General features: G+C 40.7%; 1 protein-coding gene across 1 annotated transcript in view; it reads left to right on the forward strand.

Moving 5' to 3' along the window:
* The window catches only part of TYR (tyrosinase), an 85,863-nt gene that overhangs the window by 45,712 nt on the left and 12,507 nt on the right, over positions 1 to 27,644 (forward strand). Inside the window, exon 3 of the mRNA XM_042459225.1 lies at positions 16,446 to 16,593. Within this exon, the coding sequence (XP_042315159.1) occupies positions 16,446 to 16,593 (148 nt within the window). The remainder of the gene's footprint in view (positions 1 to 16,445; positions 16,594 to 27,644) is intronic.

A 27,644-nucleotide genomic window follows, 5' to 3' on the forward strand; every position in this document is an offset into this window, starting at 1 on the left:
TAGGCGCTAATGGGGAAAAGCCGCGGCTCCGCCGCGGCTCCATTTTAAAAAGCGCCAGCGTTTTTTCGTAACCCGGGTAAACCTTCGTAACCCGGAAATAATTAATTAATTTTTTTTTTCGTAACCCGGAAATTTCGTATCGCGGCGCGTTCGTATCCCGGGGTACCAGTGTACACCCCTTTTCAGGCTGCGGGGAAGCGGCCTTTTGCCGCTTCCCCGCAGCCTGCAAAGCGGTGGATCGGGGCCTCAGCGGCTGCCGCTCTGGACACTGAGGCCCCGATACCCCAGGGAAAGGGGCAGGTGCAGCCCGCCCCAAACAGGCGGTGTGTATCCCACCATAGTGTGGTAAGTGAAGTTCTTTTATTTTGTGCTGATGTATAGGCACCTGCAGTACACACACATACCAGTCTCTAGCTTCTTGCTTTTATCAGGATTGCAGCAACAAATATAATAGTCTCTGCCTTGAGCCTTCAGCTATTCAGTGTCTAAGTGCTCTTTAGTGCTTTCTTCCACTGATTTGGGAAGTGAAGAGCTCCACTTTGCAAGGTCAAATGCCTTTGAGAGAGATGAGAGGGAGGAGGAAAGCATTATTATATATTGGTGAAGATCTCCTAAAATTATATAATTTCCTTTTTGTCCCAAAGTATGATGCCCACAGAGCTTAATTGCACCTGGGTTTGTTTTGGTGGGAGCAGCAGGAGGCAGAATTGGAGGTCAGGTCATATTTCCAGATGGATGCCAGGAATGTTTATTGTGCAGTTTCTAGGAAATGTTGGACACTTTGCAGATGTCTTAATGAAACATTATCTTTTTGGAAGATGGCTTTATTTTTTAGGCCTCTTTACTTATCTGCTTGCTGTGCCAGGCCATGCCTTGAATGCCAATATTTCCCCTGGGTTCTGATCTACTTCTGAAGGCTGAAGAAAACTTTACCTAAAAACTCATGCAACAAACTCAGAGGGTTAATCTTGTTAACAAAAAAGTCATGTCAGAGGAAAAAGATGAAGGTCATAAAAAAAATGGGGGATAGGAGCATATCCTCCAACTGTCTTGAATTGGAAGGACAGTCCTGATTAATCCTTTGTGATTTGGCAGGACAGTCCCAGTAAATATTCTGCCATCCATCTTTTCAACTATTTTTAAAATGTTAAATTAAATGCAGCATTTTGCTTTTGCCTGAGTTTACAAAGAAGGGAAAGATTCTCCTTCTTCTTCCCCTCTCTGAATTAATTGAGTGTGAACAAACTACTTTTGTATTTTGAACTCAAGTTGCAGCAATTGAAGTAAACTGAGGACAAAGGGGGAAAGGAAAAGAGAAAAACAGGGACATTTTAAAAGCAACTGAAAAAGTGGGATGACAGAGGATTAATCAAGACTGGTCCTGTGAAATCAGGATGGTTAGAGAGTGTGGACTAATACAAACTCACAACCATGTCCTCTATAAATTATATCTAAACTGACATGTACTGGCTGACTTTAGCTCAGAAATCCAAACTTTAGTGTAAAACATCAAGCTTTATTCAGAAATCAAAACAATTCACAGGACTTTATCATATGGGGGAAACTGGGGGTTTAAACTGTCATTATCTTATGAAAGTCATGCAATCGTGCTGAAGATTTTTACACGACATCACGATTAAATAGGACTTATCCCAGCAACAAATCATTCACAGGGACATCCCATGAATTATTTGTTGCTGTTTATTGCCTAGTTATTCCCAGGATAAGTCGTCTTTAATCACGATGTACGTAAAAATCTTCCCACAATCACATGACTTTCCTGGGGTAATGACAGTTTAAACCCCTGATTTTCCCCCATGTGATAGTCCTATGAGGATATTGCCAATTTCAGTTACACAGTACATTCAAAGCACAAAGCTTCAAACCTTTTCACATACTCAAGCCCCATTCATTCCTCAACCAAAATATCCCCCTTCCCAGGACAGCCCCATTGTTTCTCTTAGTAGGGACAGAACTGACCTCAACAGTGTCTATATTACTTCCCCTTCATACCTGCTCTTTAACCGTCCTGCATAAACATTCTTTCCACCCAACAGTACCAAAGATATGAAACACCTCATCAGACTGTAATACAAAGCAACAAATGAACAACAAGCATGGCAGGAACTCTGCAGGACTCAGATCCTACATGGGGAAGAGGTCTACAGGTCCTGTAATCCAAGTGGCTATTCTGGCACGGGGGTTTGCGGAGTTCTGTTCTAGAAATAACTTTTCCAAGTTCTGGTCTAAAGCTCTGTCTAGTATGCTTCAACTGTGGATTTCCTGCATTGTCTTGGGATGGGATTGGATGGCTCTTCAGCGCAGTTCCAATGCTACCAATTCAGTGATTCTATTAATTTAAACTCAGGCTGGACTCTTATTACTAAAATGTCCTTCAATTGCACTTTTAAAAAAAGACTGCTGAAATGACACTTATTTTTAAGCTTTCCATCTTCCATCAACCTATTCCCAAACATAGTTAGCTGTGCTGCTTGCTTTGTTTCCGTCAGCCTTCCAGAATTAATTACAGCTAAACGCTGCTCAGTAAGGCTATTTGTTTTCTGTTCCAGTTGGAATTCATGTTTGTTTGCTTCAATTGGGTTCTTTTATTGTTCACTTGAATGCTGTAGACTGCTAGGAGATCTCAGCAGTGAGAAATGCCTTTAACTAATTGAACATCACAACAAAACTGGTGATTAGGATTTTGTTATATGCATTTGCATTTAATGCTTAGTTCCACTCTAATGTGTTCAGAGATAGCACAAGCCCTCCAGGGCCATAGAATTCTGGATCTCTTTTCAGTGTACAAAAATATAGCATTTTAATACCACTTTAACTGCCATGGGATTTATAGTTTTGTGAGGTATGTAAAATTCTCTCTAGTGCCTTAACAAACTACTTCCGTTCCAAATGACATTACAACTAAGGTGGCCACTGAGATGTCTGATGCTTTATCCAGACAAATAAATGCTTTCAATCATTTTGTTAAATCTTTTGTAAACTTATAATATCCGTCTGGGATCCAGGTTCTGCCTGTAAACAGTGCCATGTTCAATTTACATTCAGCTATATAAAATTACTTAATAAATCCCTCCTGTAGCTGCTGTGGGGGGGGGGGGGGGGTTTGATTCTCCCCTTCCCAGATTTCAGGGCCTTGGCCTGTAGTGGTTGTAAACCTGGAAGAGGCTAACAGCCACAACCTTCTAGAAAGACATAGGGAAATTTCTTGATTTTTTTAATGGGTGCTAGTGATGGGAATCAGAGTGCACTGTGGTCTCTGGGTATCCCATGGGCCTTAGTTTGCCCACCTCTCCCGTAGGGTTAGACAGACAAGGAAACAAATGTTTTCAGTCCTGTCCATTCCATACTTCCATGTGCCTCATATATGTGTATGCATTGATCTGCTGATGTATTGCACACTAAGGCCACCATTGTGGCATTGCATTTGTCTGAGTGGATAGCAAGCAACAGCAAGGTGCTGGATATGCATGCCATGCAAATAATCAGTTTAAAGAGATCACAAGAACCATCTAGCTGTATCATGCAGGAAGACGCAGTTAAAGCACTTCCAATAGATGGCCATCCAGCCTCTGCTTAAAAACCTTCAAAGGAGACTCCACTCTATTCTGGAGGCCACTGTCACCCAACTCTGCATCGCCTTAACCAGGTCTGACCCTGTTTAGCTTCTAGGATCAAATGGGAACTGGTACCTTCAAACATTTAGGGTTGCCGCATGGCTCAAAATCCTACTGTTACTCCCAAATAGATTAGAGCCATTGAATCACTTGGATTTGCCTAGAACCAACAAGATTGCAACCATATACTTGTACATTCTTGAAAGGTGTGAGCTGTTTATGAACATTTTCATAGAATCATACAATCACAGAATCATGTTGTTTGGAGTCTAAACCCCTGGCATGAATGGATACACAACTAAAGTGCTCCTGAAAGATGGCTATCCAATCACTGTTTAGAGACCTCCAGAGAAAGTGTCCATCACCCTCAACGTACTACTTTCTTCACTGGGATTTCAGAAACAGCCACTGTGCATTCCCCAGTGTACAATGGGGAAAATTGAAACAATAAGCAGAAACATTGGCAGATGCACTATTGATTGTACAATTTCGGTATTCAGCAGAAGGGTGGCACAGCACAACCAAACTGTCATCACGTGAGTGTAGATTTACACCATGCAAGTATGATGTAGGATTTAAGCTCCTTTTGTTTTTTGTTTTTTGTTTAAATGGGCATTTAAAAAATGTTTTGAATGTTTTATGTTAAACAGTGGCAGAACACCCAGAGACATATTCAAAAAATGAATTGCCAAGAAAGACAATTCACTGTCTCCTATTTTTTTTTTAAATGCCAGATCCAGTGGGCCACAAAAACAAACCTGTGGACTATACATAGTCCCAGACCTGTACTTCATCCTCCCCAGAAATAACACTTTTGAGTCTCATATGAAAGAAAAGTGGAATATAAATTAGGTAAATAAATAGATAATGGTAACTGAAGGCTTTCATGGCTGGCATCTATAATTTATGGTGGATTTTTCAGGCTATGTGGCGTGTTCTGGAAGAGTTTATTCCTGATGTTCCACCAGCATCTGTGGCTGACATTTTCCAAGAATCCAGCCATAGATGTCAGCCACAGATGCTGGTGAAACATTGAGAATAAACTCTTCCAGGACATGGCGACGTAGCCCGAAAATGCCACAGAAGATAATTGTAGATCTGGCCCTGCTCAGCTCTTTCTTGATATTGGATGATCAACCCATTGCTTGTTATTGATTGGTGTGTTTTGCTGCTTTTCATTCTTTTTTGTTTTTGTTTGATTGTGTTGTAGTTTTCAGTGAACCCTAAAAGCAGTGATTATTTTCTCATAACAACTGATTTGCAAATAGCTTTTCAATAAATGCATACCTAAAGCTACAATGCTGAAGTACAATTCAGCTGTCTACTTTTGTGCTTGGAAAGAGAGTATCATCCTGTCCTTCTCATGCTGCAAAATGTATGCTGCTGAGCCTGACAGCCCTCCCCAATTCCATTCTGTAACATATTATATCCATGCCTGGCAGACCTGTTTAGCTATTATGGCTAATAGCAACTAACAGGAAGACATGAATTTTACAAGCTACATCTGAACTTTGTCTGGTCATGCTGTTCCTAAGATATCCTTAAATTGCACTATTTCTTTAAGATTACTGAAATGAAGCCTATTTTCAAATCTTACCAGCCTCCATCAATGTTCTCCTCAAACCTTCACACAGAATAGTTAGCTGTACAGCTTGCTGTCTTAGCTCTGCTTGACTGCATGCTATTAGAAATATCAACCGCTTGAGGCTCTTTGGTGTTCAGAAAAGACGCCCACCTTCTGTCTGTCATGCCTCAGCACAAATCTTTCTCAAAATGCTGTCAGTCTATTCTCCAAAAAATCTATTTGCAGCTACCTGAGAATCCAACTTTGCAAGAACTGCTTGTTTTCTTCTTTGGCATAGTGAGAGTGGTATGGATGCTCAGATTTGTCAAATTTCAGAGGCTATATTGCAGAAGTACCTTTAAAAAGCCCATATAAAAGACGCATAACTGGCTTTAGAAACCAAAATCCCTTCCTGAGGAAAAGATATTTTTAAAATAATCAGGTGGGGAATTAGGAATAGTGATAGAAAGAATATGTTTTAAGATGGTCAAAAACATGTTTTAGCATGCCAAGAAACCTGGGAAGGAAGAATCCTGGACTCACAAGAACCTTTACTGTTCAGGACATGTTCTATGCAAAATTTGCACATGGTTGTCTTGCATACAAAACAGCCTTTCCTGAAGAAAATAATATTTCTGTACAAAAATACTATTTTTCTTGCAGAACAAACTGTTTCTTGTGCAGAACATGCTGTAATTAGAGACTTATTCTGTGTTAAAACTACACATGGTTGATTTGTACAAAAAATCAGCATAGGAAAAATATTTTTCTGTGCAAAACCCCCCCAAAATTTGTGCATATAAGTATTATTTTTGGTATAGAACAAACTTTTTCCTGTTCAGAAAAGACTGTTGTCTTAGATGACAAGCACATGTAAATTTTGCATAGAATAAATCTCACATGAAAACAGAATCAGTTTTGCAAATGTTTGCAAAGCAGGAAGAAAATTGGTAAAATTACTGATTGTCCCCCCCCCCCCCAAAAAAAGAAACTTGGTCAAGAATTATATCCCAAATTGCAGGACACAGAATCATAGAATCCTACACTGGAAAAGGATCACAAGGGCCATCTAATCCAACCCTCCTACTATGCAGTAATACCCAGATAAAGCATTCCTGAAAGTTGCCCATCCAACCTGTGTTTGAAGATAGGTGGGTTTCTTGGGGGGGGCGGGGGGCGGGGGCGGGCTATGTGGCCATGTTCTAGAAGAGTTTATCCCTGATGTTTTTCTTCCTCTGATAGCTATGGCTGTAATTCACTGCTTTTGATGGAATGGGTATGGGTTGACTGCCTATTAACATCTTATTTCATGTGAATGCTGACTTGTTATACAGCTGAACACTAAAGCTAGAGTCAAAGGCTTTCATGGCCGTGCATCCATAGTTTTTTGTGGGTTTTTCAGGCTATGTTCTAGAAGAATCATAGAATCATAGAACTGTAGAGATCTGCGACCTCGACTATGCATGGAGGGGCAACCTCCTTTAATTCTAATGGTCTGTGCACATGGGGGCATGCCCTATTCAAGCCTATGGGGCTTGAATATGTGTGAGCCTCCATTTTTGCAGGGGGATCCAGAACAGATCCCCCATGCAAACGGAGGGCCAACTTACAAAAAGCCTCTCCTGCTGATTTCCACGTGACAGGCTGTTATGAAAGGTGGAGGAACAAGAGAGTTCCCATTCCCCTTGTACTCCACTGTCAGTTGCCTCTGGCATCATAGAGGCATCCAAACCACATGAGGCAGTCATTGTGAGGAAACCTTTCCTCTTTTTTGATTCTTGTCCACATGTCTGGGGAGGGGGGGGCGACTTCTGGAGAACAACTCATGATGGAAACTTCAGCAAGTATGGTTTTTCATGTGATATTTTGACCTAACAGCATGGTACTGGGGTACAAAAGTCTATAGCCCTTTTATATTGCATTAAGACAAGGATTGTTTGTGAGGCTTGACGGGGATAGTACTAGAAGGACTGGCTCAAGACGTTTTGCTGTCTGAAGCTCTTCCCCATTGACTGGGCTTCAAGTTCAGTATTGTGAATGTAACAACATCCTTCACCACAACTGAGGGTTTCAGGGTATCATAAAAGGTCAAGGCAGTTGTGTGGAACAGTTATCTCTGTCCTCCAACAAAGAGGGATGGCTCCAGGAATCAGGAGGAACAGACTGGACACTGCTGTTCCCTCATTCTGCCTTCTACATGCCTGGGGAACATTTTGTCTTCTGACTACAAAGTCTATAATCCCTTAAACTAGCTGGGTCTCCTGGACATTAAAGCTCAAAACATGTGAAGAGCCAAAGGTTCTCTACCATTGGCTTATTAGCAGGGCTGGCCCTTACAGAGTATTTGGCCTTCTAAAGTTCTCCTTTCTGCCTTGTTCCTTATTCAGAGGACTCCACTTCTTTATGACACATCTTTGCTATTTTCTTCCATTCAGAGAGACACATCTACTGCTTCCAAGCATGAGCTACAAGACATTATTTTGCCACTTTGTTGGTCACTCTTATGTGTTAACCATGACCCAAGCAAATGGGAGTAAACAACTGAGGTGCGAACAAAAGGAGTGACCACTTAACCTTAGGGTGCAAAGAGAGATGGATGTGAGACATACTCCTCCAAAGTCATAGAAATGGAGCTAGAAGGGCTACTTCTCTCTTCCATTTTGCTCTGCTTTTCTGAGAAGTTTGCTGCAACTTGTTAGTTATATTTATACCATATCTTCGCATGAACTCAAGGTGGAAACCATTTTCCCACACTGTCCTCCAACAATGCTGTGAATGAGAGAGGGAGTGTCCCAAGGTCACCCAGCGACTTTTCATGGCTTATTGCAGACTAGAAGGATTGCCTGCCATTCTAACATCTACACCTTACTGGTTCCAGTTTACTGAATTTGTTTTAAGTTTATCATACTAAGGTCATAGAAGTCTAAGCTCTGTGAACTTTACTGCCACTAAAAGTGTTTCATTTGTTTGTTTGTTTCAGAATCTAAATAGCACCTGAAAGTGGCATGTATAAACAAACCATAACACACAGCACATTAGCTACCAATATAATTGTAAACTAAAGCTAATGTCCATTTTTAAGTGTCATCTAGTTAATGACTACATGGACATCTCATCTCTGAATAAACCTTTGAAGCATCTACTGAACAGTCCTTCAAACAGAAGCAGGAGGGAGGGGGAATTGTGGCACTGCAGATGTTTTTAGACTACAGCTTCACCAGCCCTAGCCAGCATAGCCTACAATGGGGGATCATGGAAGTTGCAGTCCAACAACATCTGCAAGACCACACATTGTCCATCCGTGAAATAGATGATGATGATATTTATTTGTATCCCGCCTCTCCCTGTATTGGATTGAGGCAGGTAACAACAAACAAAAAGAATAAAATCAAACATGATTATCAATCTCTCTCACCCTAAAATACCATTAAAAACAATTCCCAATAAAATGGTTAATAAAATAAAACAAGATCAAAGTCCAGTGGGTACCGCTAAACAAATGGAGGGGAAATTCTGAGGTGATCAGTTTGGGAAGGCCTGCCAGAAGCGATCCGTTTTTATTGCCTTCTTAAAGGCCCCCAAAGATGTTAGATGGCGGATCTCATCCGGCAGGTCATTCCAGATGATCCATTATACAAAGCAGAATGGTCAGTTAGCTTCCTGTGGTACTTCATCTGGATCTCAGGAGAAGTTACTTTTCTGCTGCTAATGGGAGTTAGAATTTTCTTACCTGACTTTTATTGCCTTTTATTAACAGTGAAGCTTCAAAAGTGGATTTTATTGCTTGTGGATTTTATTGCATTCCACTTGTAACTGTTATTCACACCAACCAATCGCCACCCACTTCATGCTCCGAACAGATCACTTACCTTTTGGCTTATACTATACCCCACATACATAAGCATGCTTTACCTTAATTTGGCTAATAAACACAACATTTTAAACAAAAGGTCCAGTACATCACATACACCTCTAGAATTTGGACACAAAACAAAAAAGCCCCCTAGATAGATAGATGGATGGAAGACTGGCAGCAGAGTGTGAGAATCCCTTGAAAAACTGACATTTCCTGAATGATTTTAAAGGGTTTTCCTGTTCTGCTCCTGAATTGTAGTGATACAGCAGGAGGCAGTGTGCACCCCCAAGATATTTTTGAAAGAAGGAATTAGTTCCCATATATCCATTGATGGTCTAACAGAGGACTTCTTGTTGTTGTTGTTGTTGTTGTTGTTGTTGTTGTGTGCACCTTTAAGTTGTTTCTAACTTATGGTGAACCTATCGCAGGGTTTTCTGGGGCTGGGAATGTGTGACTCACCCAAGGTTTCTAGTGAGTTTTCATGGCTAAGCAGGGAAGTGAACCCAGGTCTCCAAAGTTGTAGTCCAACACTCAAACCCATTACATCACACAGGCTATCTTCTCACAAAAAGAGGGCTTTCTTCCATACATGGATGGCTTTTTAACAGGTTTATTCATGGAGAAATGGAGAAATAACACCTTAAAATGGAATTGCTGTGATCTGAAGCAGATTATCAGGTGTTTGGGCAAAGAGCACAGAGGAATGCATGTCCCCATTGTATCCAGTGTGTGAGCTTGCAGTTCTTCTAATTGGCCCCTCTTGTAAACAAGAGTGCAGAACAAGGCAGACGTTTTGAGCGAGTACTTGATAGAAGACAACAGTCCGGATGCAAACCTTTCAGATGCAAACCTTTCTCACTTGATTTCTCAACACTGTTATTTAACTCTTCATCAGATGCATTGCAGGTGCATCCATGAAACAGATCCAAAGTCTAAAGAATGTTGCAAAGTGAAGCAACATCCACATTAAATATTTTGGGACTGGAATGAAACTTCCAAAATCATATCCTCTTAACATTTCACAGATGAAAACCAGTATATGTGTGGCCAAGAAATATCAAGATGGCAAAAATTATTAATGAGGAAGACTCCTCAAGGGAGGCTGCAACAGCCTGCTTTTGTCTAAGCCTTCAGGGAAGGGTCAGATTCTGCCCCTCCTCTCCTGTCCTCCTCTGCTAAGTTAACTAAGTACAAACTATTTTTGCACTGTGGGGTGAGTTTGCCTCAATGGAAGTAAACCGAGGGACAAAGTTGGAAGAGATGAGAGAAGCTGGGACTTTTTAAAAGAAACTGAACAAGTGGAACAACAAAAGATTACCAGAAACTGTGCCTGTCAGGTTGGAGGGTGTGGAAAATGCAAACCATCGCCCAATGTGGCAATGATCAAGGGATATAAATTAGTTGATCCTAGTGAACACACAGCATTTCAGAAGAGAATCCAGCTTCAAGAAAAGTGTTTCAACATTGTTTGTTGGTGACATAGGGTTACGGATGTTTAGACAGCAAGCAAAATGGATGCACATGAAGAATGATGTCCTAGGCTTTTCCCGTGACCTGTTGAATAACCCTGACTAATTAAGACTCAGGATGTTCATTCTGAAATCACATGCCTTTCTCTGCTGACTTTTCAGGAACAAATGAGACTCACTGAAAAAGAAGCTGGGGAGGGGGGAACCCCATTTGACTTGTGGAGACCTTGGCTGTAGTCCATACCAGATTTACAAGGATGGCACAATTTAGTATCCAGGTATCCAGCAGTTACCACTGAAAACAAATAGGAGTGAAGTAAAATAAACAGAGAGGTAATTGAAATAAAGGTGAAATGCTGGAAGATCAAGGGTCACTATGAAGCCACAACCTGAACAAAAACAAGTGAAAGTATTCTCTCTCTCTCTCTCTCTCTCTCTCTCTCTCTCTCCAGGTTAGTCATGTTAGGAAACAGCAATGATACTCATGATACCATTTCTCTGTTTCTTTCATTCTTTATTGTTACTCTTCCCGGCATTCAGAGAGACGGGATATATAATGCCAAAAGAGTGTCCCTCTGATCTGTTTTTCTTGAAGGGTAGTTTAGTTTATAATATTGTTACAATGTTCTTCTATTTTTGGTTTTATTGCTTTTATAATTACCTTTTTATAGAATGCCTTGAGGGGTTTTTTTTTTTGGTAGATCTTTTTTGGTTTGTTTGGGTTATTATTAGTATTATTTTTTAGAAAGAAGTGTCTGAGACATTTAACATCACCAACCAACATCAATAATTATAAAAGTATGTCTGTTTGTCTCTTCCATAGATCCAAAAATCTGAAATTTAGACCCTTGAACTTAATGTGCCAACCAAGGGGGTACTGATAGCATGCCAGTTTTTTAAAAATTGGTTGATTCATGTCAATTAAATTAGAAAATGTCTGTAGCTCAGTGATAGTCCTTATGGCGGGAATTCTAGATTGTCCTTGGCCCTCTGAAATCTACAAACTTTGAATTGAAAAATGTGAGAGGTAGCCTGTAACTGTGGTTCCCCAAAACAAAGAGACAAACAAACAGGCAGCAGTTGGGAGTGACTTCCATTTGCCCAAAACATCACTTCCGGTCCTCACTAGGTGCACCAGTGCAACCCATTGAGGCTCAGGAAGAGCCAGAAATAGCCCTTGGAGCCTCAGACGTACCCTGCTCTGCAGTAGGTGGTAGTGAACATTGGTTTGCCAGATGCCACCAGGCAGTTGAAAGAGGGCTCCTCTGAAAAAGAAAGGTCTGTTGCAGAGAAAAAAGCCTTATGGTTTGATCCAAATGCTTCCATCTTATTTGGGGCTATGGAGGATTAAGCCATAAAAATTTTATTTCTGGTCTTGGAACTTATCGCATGAACTTTAAAGCCAGCTCCAGCCCCCCAGGCTGCAGCTGGGACACGGGATCGAGGCAGGGATTACTGCATGCTAAATCAGCACCTAAATGCTGGCCACCATCAGCCCGGGTCCAAGCCAGGTCCCAGCCATGCTCCACTAGCACTTTTTTGAAATCAGAAGGTTTCAGATCCTCTTCTTCTCAATCTTCAAAAATGGATTTACCATTTGGAGAAGCGGGTTGTTTTTTTTTTTCTTATTTCTCCATACTATTTACAGTAATATCCTTGCAAGGTGATCTATACTGGACTCATAATTAACATTTATTGTTCTTCACTATCATGATGAACAGATATTTTATTGTTCATTTAATTATACTTGTGTTTTTATGAGTCTAACTAAATTTTGTGCAGTATCTTACTGTTTGTTGGTATCTGTACTTAGTGATATATAGTGCAGCCACACTTTGTTTTTCCATCTTCCCTTGGACTAGCTACAGTTTAGAGGCATCTTCTTGCACTGAGTATTACCAAAGCGGCTTCTTTCCCAGTGAAATTGTGGTTTGAAAGCGGTGTGTAGTAATGTCCCAATTTATGAAAGCTTAGCTACAGCAATGTCTTTTGCTCAGTCTGAAAGGTTCTACAAGCTCTCTTTGCATAGAGGTATTTTGTTTAGTTTTGTTTTTTCAATAAGAATCTCTCTGCATCCAACCCAATGAACAAAATTCAAAATTTGACAGTATTACTTCATTGGACAGCAACTCCCAGACTTCCCTTAGACAGCATAGGCAGTAGCCATGCTCGCTGAGGGATTCTGGGAGTTGTTATGCAGCCAAAGGCACTTTGCCAAGTCTTAAGTTAGTCCTTCAAGGAACATTGCAACAGTTCCTGGTGCCATGGTCACTTTTCCTTCTACAACTTTTCTGGATTGGCAGATGGAAAGCAAAAAGAATTGCTTCAGGGTCTGATTTTTTTTCTGAAGGTTTTCTGGCTGCTGACCCCCATCCCCGCATCTGTGCCCAGTGTTAAATGTACTAGTTTCTGTCTTTGTCTGCATCCTTAAAGTGCTGTTTGATCCTGCCACAGTGATTCATGGCTGCGGTTCTTAATACACATGAGTAACTCATGAGCGACACTGATGGGCACGATGGGGAAAAAATGCTCATGTTCTAAACCAAATCATGTCTCATTAGTTGATAATACTGGAAGTATGTAAAACCACATCTGTCATAAAAGAATATTAAATACTCAATTACTGTTGATTTCAGATTCATGCCAAGTTCCAGCTGGTGGCCGAAAGTCAAGATGATTCCCCGGCATTTGTGGGCCGGTATTTTAAATTATTCAGAAATGTCAGCTGGTCCAGAATGTGGCTACAAGTCTATTGACTGGTGCATATCAAAGGACTTGATTTTGCACTCATATTAATGGTTGGTACCCACTGACCCATGATCCATCTTCCAAGACTCCCACATCCTTTTCTGGCCTCATTTCAATTGTACAAGGCACACTTTAGATGGGGAAAATACCCTGTAGAGTGTCATTGATTAGATTATTGAACTTATTGCCACAGGATGTGCTTCTGTCATCTGGTTAAGATAGCTTTTTTAAAAGAAGTAATTACAGTATTAATAAAATGTGTCTGTCAATGGATCTGGAAGGCTTAATGGAATCTCTGTGTTAAAAACATTAAACCCCAAATATCAGATACTGTGGGCTTACAATTTTGTCTTCAGTGCTTTATTTTTAGTTTTCAAGCAGCTGGCATCAGCCTAGAGAATGAGAAAACCAAAACAGTTAAAGAGCTACCATACCTAGGGTCAAAAACTGATCAGAATGGCGACTGCAGTCAAGAAATCAGAAGAAGACTAGGACTGGAACGAGAAGCTATGAAAGAACTAAACCAGATCCTAAAGAGTAAGGATGTACAACTGAACACTAAAGTTAGAATCATCCAATCCATTGTATTCCCCATCACCATGTAAGGATGTGAAAGCTGGACAGTGAAGAATCATAGAATCATAGAATTGGAAGAGACCGCAAGGGCCATCTAGTCCAACCCCCTGCCATGCAGGAAATCCAAATCAAATCATCCCCGACAGATGGCCATCTAACCTCTGTTTAAAGACCTCCAAGGAAGGAGACTCTATCACCCTCCGAGGGAATGCATTCCACTGTCGAACAGCCCTTACTGTCAGGAAGTTCCTCCTAATGTTGAGGTGGAATCTCTTTTCAAACAGAAATCTTCAAACAGAAATCTGGAAGCCAAGATGATCAAATTGAGGCTGTTGTACTTTGGCCACATCATGAGAAGCCACAACTCATTAGAAAAGACAATAATGCTAAAGAGGGAAGTAGAAGGAGAGGAAGACTGTAAGCCAGGTGGATAGACTCAATCAGAGAAATGATGGGCCTAAATTCACAAGATCTAAGTGGAGGATAGGGAGTCTTGTAGATGTCTCATCATAGGATTACCATGAGTTGGAGACAAACTGAGGGCAATTAATAACAACAACAAGTAATTTCTTCCCTTTGTAAATGCAACTAATTACTTTTAAGAAGTAAGAGTCAAGGTCTAGTTGTTTCTAATCAAACCAATCAGAATAATATTTTAGAAATACAACCCCCCTCATGAATATCTATTTTCTGATATAATAATAATAATAATAATAATAATAATAATAATAATAATAACAATAAAAATTTTATTTATATACCGCTTTTCTAAAAATCAAAGCGGTTAACAACATGTGCAAATACAATCTAAAACCATTAAAATACAAAACATCATATAAAACATCAGAACACCAACTACAGCAATAAAACCACATCTATCAAGCCTAAAAGTGTAAATCTACAGTGCTGTATAAATAAAGCATAATAATAATAATAATAATAATAATAATAATAATAATAAGTTTACATCATTCCAAAAGTCTTCACAATATGGTGGACAGTGAGCAGTGGCAGACTGAAGCAAACCAAACCTGGATGAAGATGGATGATACCAAAATAGTGCAACACACAGTTTAAAATTTACATGTACATGCAAACATATACTCCTTCCTTGATTACACCAATCAGATGAATAGGAACTTTGTAACTCAGTGCTTGTGTATATTCCATTATTTCAATACTCTCAGTGTATTGTAACTCAGTGCTTGTGTATATTCCATTATTTCAATACTTCAAGTCTACTCTGATTGGGCCTAACACTTGGTTTTAGGCATCACAGAGTAAGGATGGAAAGAATATTTCTAAGTATTCATTTCCAGATTTCACCTTAGGGTCGCCATAAGTTGGAAATGTCTTGAAGCAACACAACACACACAGATGTTGAAAAACAGGTGCCCCAATAGTTGGGAAACTCCATTTGGAAAGATAATAGAACAGTGAGAATTTTGAACAATTTCCTGCTGATATTCAACACCTTACGATTTACAGAGGAATTATTCTGTGGAGAAAAACTTATGTCTTTTCAACTAAAAGACACTCACCACCATTTTCTGTGCAGAAAATGCATTTCCTCCACACAAAAATCCTTTTTACCTCTGCAATAAACCTACTTTATATACATGCTTTTCTGCACAGAATAATTACTCCACAATACGTTGGGACATACAAATATGGCAAGAATATTGGTAAGAAATTTTGTTTCCCCCTACAATGATGAGAAAGCAATGGTAATTATTCAGCATCATATGCAAGGACAAATAGTTGAGGATTTGCATCCCTACCATGGAGCAAGGTCTGAGGGTACAGGGAAGAATGTGATCCTTAGATCCATTGCACCAACATTGGCTGAGATATAACTAAGGCCCAATAAATAAATAAGAGCCTTCACTCTAGCTGTTCCTAAATTGTGGGATGGTCTTCTGGAGGAGATCCGTCTTATTGCCTCCTTGGAGGCATTTAAGAGGGCAGTTAAGATATATTGACTAGTGTATTGTTATTGCAAATTGATGATACTGTAAGTTTTAATGGAATTATCATTGTATTGTATTTTACTGATATGTTTGTATGCATTTTAGTGGTTGTAATCCCTCCTCGATCCACTTGGGAGAGGCGGGAAAATATAAATAAACATTATTATTATTATTACTATTATTATTACTATTATTATTTTATCTTAGCAGCCAGCTACCACACCAAGTGATAGAGGTCTGTTCTTCTGCTGACTGGAGTGCACCAGGATGATGTTTTCAGTCTTCTCCCACCAGTAATCTGTGGTGCAATAAGGAATTTTGACAGGAGTCCTGCTTTGGATTGTCACAGCCTCCCTTCCGGTAGGAAGGGACTGGAAACATCATTGTGCAGCACCCTGATAATGAGCAGAACCAACCTCCATCACTTGGAGCAACTCCCTGGAATTTAAGGTGGGCTTAAGGGGGGGGGTTGCAATAGTGCCACAATCATGAATATATAGTATTACTGACTACAGAGCAGTTACAGACCAGTATCACTAGGTTACAAATCTATAAACTTTAATAGAAAATTTTAGCCATTGTCTTTGACCAATTGCCAAATGTTTTGCCAATCCTCTTCACCAACAGGCTTTGCAAATCCAAGCACTGCAATATCGAATGTGTCTCAAAGCAGTCTGCATAATGCATTGCACATCTACATGAATGGATCCATGTCTGAGGTACAAGGATCAGCCAATGACCCTATCTTCATACTTCACCATGCCTTTGTTGACAGGTAGGTTTGATGCATCCTAGATAAAACGAATGTCTTACATGAATTTTGACAGTTATCCAGACTATGGTATCTTTTAGATGTTATAAACTGGCATTTTTCTTGACATACATACTAGATATCTGTTATTATTTTATGTCTAACACCAGTGCTTTGGCTGTATAATATTATCCTAAGCCCTTCTTGTTTTTCTTTAAAGTAAAGCTACCCTAAAGGCACCAGATCCTAAATGATCTTTGAAGTTAATCAGAATCAGCTTTGATTAGTATTTGGATGGGAAGCTGTCATATACCTTTTTGACATATGTACTACTGCTACTACTACTGTATTTATTTATATCTCACTTTTCCTCCAATGTATTAGATGTCTGTTATTATTTTATGTCTAACACCAGTGCTTTAGTAATATAATATTATTCTAAGCCCTCCTAGCTGAACAGTGGATTCCTCAGGACTACCCAGAAGGCATCAGATCCCATCTGATTTTGGAAATTAAGCAGTGTCAGCCTTGAATGGTACCTAGATGGGAGACCACCAATGAATACCAGATGCTGTGGGGTATATTTCAGACGCAAAATCATCTCTGAGTATTCTTTACCTAAGAAAACTCTTTGAAATTCATGGGGTCACCATAAGTTGGTAGGCGACATGAAGGCACACACACACATACACACCACAGGGATCTCAGTTTGATTCTAGGATGCTAAGAGAGACGAATGTGGGGAACTGGCTGAGCTGCAGAAGTTCTTTTTTTTCCCCCCCAAGGTCCAAACTATTCAAGTTTCTTTAAGCTGTGTCAGTCTGTTTAGAAATGCAAATACCAACAATGTTTATCTGTATTGGGAATGTAGAGTAAGGAAGGGGGATTTTAACCCTTTCCTCTTTCCAAGCTCCTGTTTGCATTGCTGTCCCAATGCAATTAACAGTTTCAGAGGGGAAAAATTCATGCAATTTTGACTTTGAGTTTACACATTATGTGTGATTATGGCTGCATCCACACTGGAGAAATAACCCAGTTTGGCAGCACTTTGACTGCCCTGGCTCAAGGCTATGGAATTCTGGGAGTTGGAGTTTGTTGTGGGGCCCAGAGCAGTTATTTCTCCAGTGTGGATGCAGCCTATGTTTCTGTGGCTGGCTACCTTTGCTAAGTGTGTTAATGTAAAGAAATCAAAGGAAAGGAAATGGAGAAATCTGTGTTGTGATGCTTGTGTAGACCTACAGACTAATTGGTTTATCCTAGGAAGCGAGTATATAAAAGCAAAATGCATCTAAGTTTAAGCAGGTGGATGGTGGATAACAGAAATGAATGGGACTGCTGTTTCCCATAGAAAATAACTTCAGGCCCTTATTGCTTTTGATGTAGAATATTAACTATTGTTGGAACTAGTGGTCTCTGTCTGCTAAAATATTTTGATAGCAAGATAGCAAGAGTTATTAACAAAGAAGAAGACAGAGAAACAGAATGGTTTCCATTTGGCAAGGAGATCAGGTAAGGCTACATTTTATCAACCTATCTGGCTAAATTGCACACTAAACATATCATATCTGTGTGCTGGTCTGTTGTTGAATGGCAAATCCTCACGGTGTCTGTTTAATTAATGATCCATTGTCTGCTGGGGAATCCCCCTGACCTTGGGTGGTTTTCATTTGCATTTGCTGGGTCTTGATTTTCAGGACTGGTAGCCAAACTTCCGTTACTTCAAGGGTTTCTTATTTCCTGTTGAAGTTGTCCATAAACACCTCGACAACTTCAACAGGAAAGAAGAAAACCTTAAAGTAAACAAAAAAGTTTGGCTACCAGTCCTGAGAAACACCAAAATCAAGACCGAGCGCATGCAAATGAAAACCACCCAGGGTCAGGGGGATTTCCCAGCAGACAATGGATCATTAATTAAATAGACACCCTGAGGCCTTGCCATTCAGGAACAGACCAACACACAGATTAACATGTAAATCACTTCCTCTCAACCAAGTATATATATACCCTACTCAGTCCCATGCCAGCATTCTCTAAAGATGCCAGTCACAGATGCTGGTGAAACATCAGGAATAAACTCTTCCGGAACACAGCCACATAGCCCGAAAATGCCACAAAAAACTAAACATTCACCTTCTTTACTACAGCATGCTGACTCATGTTCAAGTTATGATTCCTGAGCAAGGTAATTGTATTAGAAAGGCACAATATACATTTTTTGAGGCAAGCGGGCAAGACAGAAAGTGAGCTCTCAAGTCTTCCTGTATTAAAAAAATACAGTCAAAGTAGTTAAAAATGTTTGTGAATAATAACGATTTCAAGAAGGGAGGGACCATAGTCATTCCTATGGTGATCTCCCATGATGGTGATAACCTAATGTCATATTCTCCAGCTGTCCTAGTTTGGCAGGAATAACCCCAGTTAGGGGCTGTACAGACCACCCCTAAGAGGTGAACTGCTGCCGCCCCTTTTAGAGCCAGATTGAAGCCGCAACAACCACACGCTGCAGCTCCAATCTCACCTTTCCACTGTGCAAAAAGGAGCTGCAAAAAGCGGCTCCTTTCTGTGCCATGGAAAGGGTGCCTAAGCCACGGTGGTGCAGCTTTTCTGCGCTCTTTTTTTGCAATCATGTATTTCCATGCAAGATTAGCACCATGATGTCACATGCTGTGTGAGTGCAGTGCACGTCACACACCAGCCTTGGGGTGGAATTCAGGGCGTGCATCATGTAGTGCCATGCCAACTCTGCCCCCAGCCAGTCCAAGATGCTGGTCTGAACAGCCCTTTGTCCTTTTTTTTTAGCTTCATTTATAAAATGTCCAGTTTTATTTCCTCCTTCCACTTTCCCCGTTTATCGCCAGCTTATAAGTACTCCAATTGCTTTGCGCAAATGAGATCAAAGGAAAAAGGAGTTACCATTATATTAACTCAGCAAAGGGAGTGGGATGTGTGGGAATCATGTCCTTCCTAGAAGTCATGCAAAGCAAATGTTGCAGCCTCTCCTCGCTTGTCTGTTCTTCCTTATTAATATTCTATGATCCTATGATTCAAAATGTTGCCATCATAACCCATTCTGATCTGCTTGGCCCCACATGTCTGTTTCCTCTGTGCAATGTTGGGACAGTAAGTGATATTTTCATGATGCCAAAACTTAGTGGTTTGATGCAGCCACAATTAATCTAGTGCGGGAATTCATATATGGTTGCTTCCTTTCACCTGTGTGTGAGGTGATCCATCTTGAGCTTGAGAGTGATTGATTCATATTCAGCTGCAGTTCAGACTATAAAAGGCCCTGCATGCATGTCAAATATTATTATGATTACTACCTTTATACATTGGGCATTCACACAGTGAACCTCAAGCTGCTTCCACCCTCGCCTCCCTCTCCAATGACGAAATCAGCTCCAAATATATACTGTGGAGCTGCATGAAGTATGGCTGAAATCCCGGTAGACCTGCAAGACAAAGGCAGGTCAGAGGCAGCCATTAACGATGGCCTTCCGCCCACACTTACAGTAAAAAGCCAAGATGTTTTTCTGTGTCATTTGAAAGATAGTCAGTGCGTGGACCTGGATTGATCCCGTCCTTCACTGATTTAAAACTGTCTGGTTTCTCCTTCTGGCGAATGACTACACCAATAAAATGTAGTGTTTACAAGAATGAACAGGGATTTGGGAGATCCAGGTTCAAGTTCCCTGGATAACATGGGCCAGTTCACTCTATCTCAACTTGTAATTAATTTACTGGATGGTTTTGAGCCTGGGGTAAATAATGTAACTAAGCAATAAAATAATGAGCTTTGGAAAATAGAGCTTTGAGCATATTCTCTAACATTCACAATGAAAATCGGGAAACATGTAGCCAAGCTACATCAGAGTGGTGCCAAGATGCAAAAGCTATTAATGATCAGAGCACACAAGCAAGGCGAGGATCTGTAGTTAGTTTTTGCCTGAACCTATTGGGAAAGGAAGAGTCTGCCCTTCTTCTCTCCCCCAACCCCGGCTAATTAAACAAAAATGAAAACCTGCTAAATTAACAGTACAACCACATTTGCCCTTTAAACTCAATTTGCAGCCATTGAAGGAGGAGGAAGAGAGAACTGTAGCCGGCTCAGTCTGGGGCAGAAAACTGTTAAGAGTTGCAATTTTGTGCATCTATACTACTCTAGAGCTTCCGTGACTCTATTAAACTGGATCACTTGAGTTTGTTCATACCGATGAAGTGGACAAGCTTCTTGGAACGTTAGGAAGACGACATGCTCTCTCGATCCCGCCCTTCTTGGCTGACCGTCCAGGGTGGCGATGCTGTAACACTATTGTTACACAGTATAGCAACGCATCATTCAGGGAGGGAAAATTTCCATCAAGTTTAAAGCTAGCAACAGTCAACCGTTGCTCAAAAAGCCCTCCCGGACCCCGGTAAGGAACAACTATAACTGGTCTCATGTTGCCATCTTAGGCAAGGTGATCGAGAGAGTGGTCGCCGCCAACTCCAAGCAGTCTTGGATGAAACTGATTATCTGGACCCATTTCAAACTGGCTTCAGAGCAGGTTATGGAGTGGAGACTGCCATGGTCGCCTTAGTCGTGATCTCCGTCTGGGCATCTACAGGGGAAGTGTGACCTGTTTGGTGCTTTTGACATCTCACGGCTTTCGATACCATTGACCACAGTATCCTTCTGGAACGCCTGAGAGAGTTAGGTATCGGGGGCACTGCGCTCCAGTGGTTCCATTCCTACCTCTCAGGCAGATTCCAGATGGTGCAGCTGGGGGACATTTGCTCCTTAAGAGGGAACGGACATCTGGTGTCCCTCAGGGAGCTATTTTCCCCCCACTCTGTTTAACATTTACATGAAACCGCTGGGAGAGATCATCCAGAGACACGGGGCATGGTGTTATCAGTACGCGGATGACACCCAAATATGTTTCTCTGTGCCTCCGACTGATGCGTGACTAAGGATGGCCTCTCTCTCCTCTGAATGCCTGCCGGAGTCAGTAATGGGCTGGATAGGGAAACAAACCAGCCTGAATCCAGAGAAAACGGAAGTAACGGTGTGATAGGTCCCCCAGGCCTAGAAAGGAAATTCATCCACCTGTCCTGAATGGGGTCACACTTCCCCTGAGGGATGAAGTTCGCAGTTTAGGGATTACTTCTGGACTCATCCCTGCAGTTGACACCTAAAGTAGATGTGATGGTCAAAGTGCTTGCTAGCAACTCCGGTTGATACGCCAACTGCGACCCTATCTGGGCAAAGGAACCCTGAAATTGTGATACATGCTCTGTACCTCTCGCTTAGATTTCTGTAATGCGCTCTACAGGGGCTACCCTTGTACCAAGTCCGAAGCTTCAGTTGTACAAACTGAAGCCAGATTGGTCACTGTGCTTCCAGATTTGACCATATAACACCTATCTTGAAAGATCTTCACTGGCTGCCCATTCGCTTCTGATGCAATACAAGGTGTTGGTTACTACCATAAACCCCTACATGCTTAGGCCCAAGTTACTTGAGGGATTGCATCTCCCATATGATCCACCCCGCACCTCAGAACATCTGGGAAGAACTTATTGGTAATTCCACCTTCCAAATATGTTGCCACATTTCCAGATGGCCTTTCCAATGGGGCCCACAGATGTGGAATGATCTACCTGAGGAGCTCCGTCTGACAACCCCCCTAGAAACATTCAAAAGAGGCTTAAAACTCTTCTTTTGTCAGTCAACCGCCTTCCCCCCCCCCACCCTCCCCCCCTGAAGAATGAAGCTGCCTACTCTGTTGCCATCGATTCCTATGCCACCTGAATGTGAATGATTGTGTTTAAAATGTTTGTGATTGCATGGTTATTATGGGATTTATCTATTTTATGCAATGTTTTTTATGGTTTTTTAATTGTTGTACACCACTTTGACTGCGGAAAAGCGGTATATAAATAAATTTATTATTATTATTATTATTATTATTATTATTATATTTATTATAAACTGCATGTTTTGCATGTTTGACCACTGGTAGTTTACCACTCTCTCCTTGTATTACTGGTACTTTAAACAGCTGTCATTTTCTTTATCTCTTCTCTTTCTCTTCCATGGGGACCTTGCATTTTACTGTACACATATTCAGTAAGTAGAGCTATTTTTATATTGTTTTACAAAGGGGACTAAGGTTATTTCTTTCTCTGTTAGAACCTGTGGAGGTAGGTGGGACTGGCTGTAGTCAGCTTCCACCTGCCAATTTGATTATTCTGCTTAAGAGATCCAGTATCTTCTAGAACATGGCCACATGCCTGAAAAACCACAAAAAACTATGGATGCCTTCCGCAAAGACGGTACTATCTGTCTTTTGTTGGTTTTGGACAATGGTGACCTAAGGCAACCGGTCACAGGGTTTTCTTGGCACATTTCTTCAGAGTGGGTTTGCCCATTGCTATCCCTGAGGCTGTACACTCCCTCAATAACAAAGCACCTAACAGGAGCCCACTGCTTCCAAAAATATGTGGACTAACATGGAAAAACTTTTTCCATGGCCCAACTTCCAAAAATAAGCCCCAGCACATACTCCTACCTTAAAAGTCCTCAAATTCACTCAAAAAATCTGGGTTTTCAGACTGGATTTGGATACTGCATGGAAGGCTCACAGAACACACACCAGTCACAGATTCAGTCATTCATTCTTTTATTCCAGCGGCCTATCCAATGATCTCCCTAATCCGATTTTGAACATCTGAATATGAAACTCCATTTCTTACAACTGTGAGCAACACTGTAACAACTCTTCCCCTTTTTATTTTATTTTTTATTTATTTTTTATTTGATTGATGTATTTGTTTATCTATGAATTTTATGATTTTCTACTGTTGTAATCCCGCTTCGATCCAAAGGAGAAGCGGGAAATATAAATATATTATTATTATATTATTATTATTATTATTATTATTATTATTTCCCTGTGTGTATGCTGCCTTCAAGTCTCCTCAATTGATAATGACCTTATGAATTTCATAGGGTTTTTCTTGGGTAAGGAATTCCAGTGGCATTTTTGCTAGTTCCTTTCTCTGAATACAGCCTACAGCACTGGTATTCATTGGGAATCTTCCATCTAAGTACAACCAGGGCTGACCTTGCTTAGCTTGCAAAAATCTATGGGAGCTGGTGCCTTTATAGTATCCATCCATATCATGGGATCTCAGGCTGTATACAAATAAAAACAAGATAGACTCATCTAAAGTCAACTCAATTGAGGACAGATTTTGGGGACAAAATTATGAATTTTGATATGACCAATGATTAATCATAGAATCATAGAATCATAGAGTTGGAAGAGACCACAAGGCCATCCATTCCAACCTCTTGCCATGCAAAGCATCAAAGCCCCCGACAGATGGCAGACCTCTAAGGAGGGAGACTCCACTACATTCCGAGGAAGTGTGTCTACTGTCGAATAGCCCTTACTGTCAGGAAGTTCTGCCATGTTGAACAAATTAACAAGTTAAAACAGATTTAAATGTTAAGACAATTTTAAAAATGTGCATATCGAGGAAATTAAATTAAGCCCCAAATATTTTAATAAAAGGCCATGTTTTGACTTGGCATGGTGAGAAACTAACCTGTAAGGCATCCAAGGGAAGAGTGTTCCACAATAGAAAACACAAGAGAGATGCTAGACATCCTCCACACTACACCTTTTCAGCCCTGTGATCTACTTAATTTCCATGGCAATACATATGGAATCCTGAAATGGTAGTCTGGCGATGCACCAAAGCACTCTGGCTGAGAATTTGAAATACCACTGCACAAACTGCAAATCCCAAGATTCCATAGGAATTGCCATGACCGTTAAAGTGAAATCATAGTGCTATAAGTTTGTAGTGATTTAGAAATGGCCTAGATCACTGAGATAGTTGCTGTTCTTGTGTGCCTTCAAGTCATATCCAGCTTATGGCACCATAAGTCGAATGTATCATGGGGGTTTTCTTGGCAGAGTGTTCAGAGGAGGTTTGCCATTGCAATCTCCTGAGACTGAGAGAGTATGACTGAAGGTCACCCAGTGGGTTTCACGGGAATAAATTATGTCCACATCTTCTCCTCCTAGCTCAACAAAAGGATCCAAGAAAAAGTGGGTTTTGGGGGGGGGGATGAATCCCACTCGTTGTTTTCTTGCACAAAATACAATACTTCTCACAAAAAAAAACTTGTTTTGTACAGAGCTTGACATTTTTCTCAAAAAAATTCCCAAAATATGAAAAATTATTGATAAAGGCAGAAACCTCTTATTCTAGCAGCTCAGCAGGAAGAAAAAATTGTGCATGGTGGAAACAAATAAAGAAGCATTTATGTCCCCATGCTAGTGCTATCACGGGATGAAATCAGATAGCAATGTTGTCCACATGACACATTGCTTTTCATTTGTTTTGAAAACTTCTATTGTTGCAGAATTTGGCTTGTTATTATTAAGGCATGGAGTACCAAAAAACAAAACAAAACAAAACAAAAACTACCATAAAGGTTGCAACCATATTGCAATAATACTGTTGAATTATATCAACCAAGTACTGCTTATCAACCAGAACAGGTTCTCTTTGTCTCATCTAGTTTTTAAAGACATGTTGAGATCTTTGACCCTGGTGTCATTCCAGGTAATTATGGAGCACTGTTGGATACTAGATTGTATTTTGAAAAGGTTAATACTGCTTCCCTTGGACCCTGACAAAAAGATTTGGCCAAGCCTCTCTTTTGCTTGATGTGGGAAAGGAGCGAAAACATCTCTGTAAGACATAGGCTGTATCTGCACAGTATAAAAAATCCAGTTTGACACCACTTTAACTGGCATGGCTCAGTGCCATGGAATTCTGGCAATTGTAGTTTTGTGAGCCATTTAGTCGTGTCTGTCAGAGAGCTCTGGTGCCACTACAGATCCCACGATTCCATATCATTGAGCCATGGCATTAACAAATGGCATCAAACTAGATTACTTTTTGCAGTACGGACTGAAGGTTAAGTCTGTATCTAACAACCAGTCTGGGAATGATTTCTGTCTTTGGAGATTTTGAGTAACATCTGCTATTGGACTGTAGGAAGCTCAGGGGAAGAAAAGATAGGGCAATATATCCATAAAGGGTCTGAGAGCAAATCAAGACTGAATTTTCATTAGAAGCCAAAATGACTCAACTGAGACTATGGCTAAATCCACACCTGCAAAATAATTCACCTCCAGATCCCAGTAGCCTGCCCTATTTTGACCATGTTAACGCCACATTCATCCATTTTAATCTGGACTCAGTTTGGTTTTGGAAGTCAAAAGGGTTCAAAAGAGTGTCTCCACATGTGCATGTGTTGAACAGATCAGATTATTTTAGGTCACACAACAGCAGTTGCTGCATTAGGATGTTTTTCCCCCTTCCCACCATGTATATCCTTATCAACCAATAGCCTTTCTTATTTCTCTGCCATTCTTACTGCCCACTGGCACTCCCATTGGATGGCTCCCTTGCTGGGTTCCCTTACCTGGATAATTAAACGCCTCCTCACCCAATTTACAGAAATGTACAGCTTTTAAGTAAGAAAAGAAGGACAGAGGAGGAGGAGTGTAGTGAGAAGGAAAGAGCTAAAAAGAGTTCATTTCAGTTCCACTGCCATCTCAGAACAGCAAATCATGAAAATCTGCCCCCACTTGCCTTGATTGCTTTTGCATTCAAGCAATTTTCCCATCTCAATCTCCCAGCTCATTCCCATTCTCCACAATTCGTAACTAGGGAATAAACAGTGTTTCTGTTTTATTAATTTCATAGCACACACTGATCCCCTCATGTCACTAGCCACGTTTTTATTTTTCATGGAAGAATAGCCCTGTTTAAGTATTTCAAGGGGTGTCACCTTGGGGATAGAGCAAGTTTGTTTTCTGGTCCTCTAGAGAACAGGACCTGGAACAATGGATGCAAGAAAAGAGATTCCAGCTCAATATTAGGAGGAACTTCCCGTTTGACAGTGAAACACACTTCCTCACAGAGTGGTGGAGACTCCTTCTTTTTAAACTGAGGCTGGATGGTCATCTGTTGGGGGTGCTTTGATTCTGTGTTCCTGCATGGCAGGGGTTGGACTGGATGGCCCTTGTGGTCTCTTCCAACTCTATGATTCAAAACACACTGCAGAAATAATCCACCACTTTAACTGCCCTGGCTCAGTGCTAGGGAATTCTGGGAACTGTATTTTTGTGAGACATTTAGCCTTTTCTGTCAGAGAGCGCTGGTGCCACAATAAACTACAATTCCAAGGATTTCCTAGCACTAAGCCAGGGCAGTTAAAACAGTCTCAAACTGGATTATTTTTGCAGTGTGTTTTTTTACCACAGATGTAAATATAAAATGAATTTATATCTATATTTGTGTTTTTAGCTGTAATTTTGGAATGTCCTACATTTTTCTTGCATATCCTACATTTTCTGGTGGCTTGTCTTCGTTTATGGTTATGATATCTGGTCACTCCGCACATGCACAGGTTCCTGACAGATGGCATGGCTGAAAGCATGACTGAAAAAATAATGATCAAACCATATTTAAGGAGTGTTTTGTGCACATTTGAACTTTTCTGCCTTTTTCCTACAAACATTTTCCAGTGGCACGTAATTATTCCAGATGTGTCTGCAGGTTTCTGTCAACACAAGGACCTTACACCACCATTGTGCTCCAATATTGTGCCTTCAGCACCATCCAAGAATGCATTGTAAAGCAGTTACACTTGCAGAACACTACATATGCAACCATGAAACAAATAGGTTTGTTACACAGTGGCCAAAAAAGAACAATCACAAATATAAAGGAATGTACGCAGGGGTATGACGCCAACAGGATTCCAACTACAGTCTTGCAATGTGAAATATTCCCATTCGGCCTTCTTTTCCAGGATTCTAGAGATAGGTTTCCACTTGTTGGGCTGGTGAAGCCTTTTGTATTCCCCTCCTAAAGAATTATTGTTATTATTCCTGCAAAACTTACATTTGCTCAAGATTACTAGTATTTCCCTGATGCCATTTTGGCTACATAATGAATGGTCTTATTCCTGAACATGAGAAATAGAGGGAAAGATTACA

This window comes from Sceloporus undulatus, chromosome 3, assembly GCF_019175285.1.
Source record: "Sceloporus undulatus isolate JIND9_A2432 ecotype Alabama chromosome 3, SceUnd_v1.1, whole genome shotgun sequence".
NCBI classification, from domain to species: domain Eukaryota; kingdom Metazoa; phylum Chordata; class Lepidosauria; order Squamata; family Phrynosomatidae; genus Sceloporus; species Sceloporus undulatus.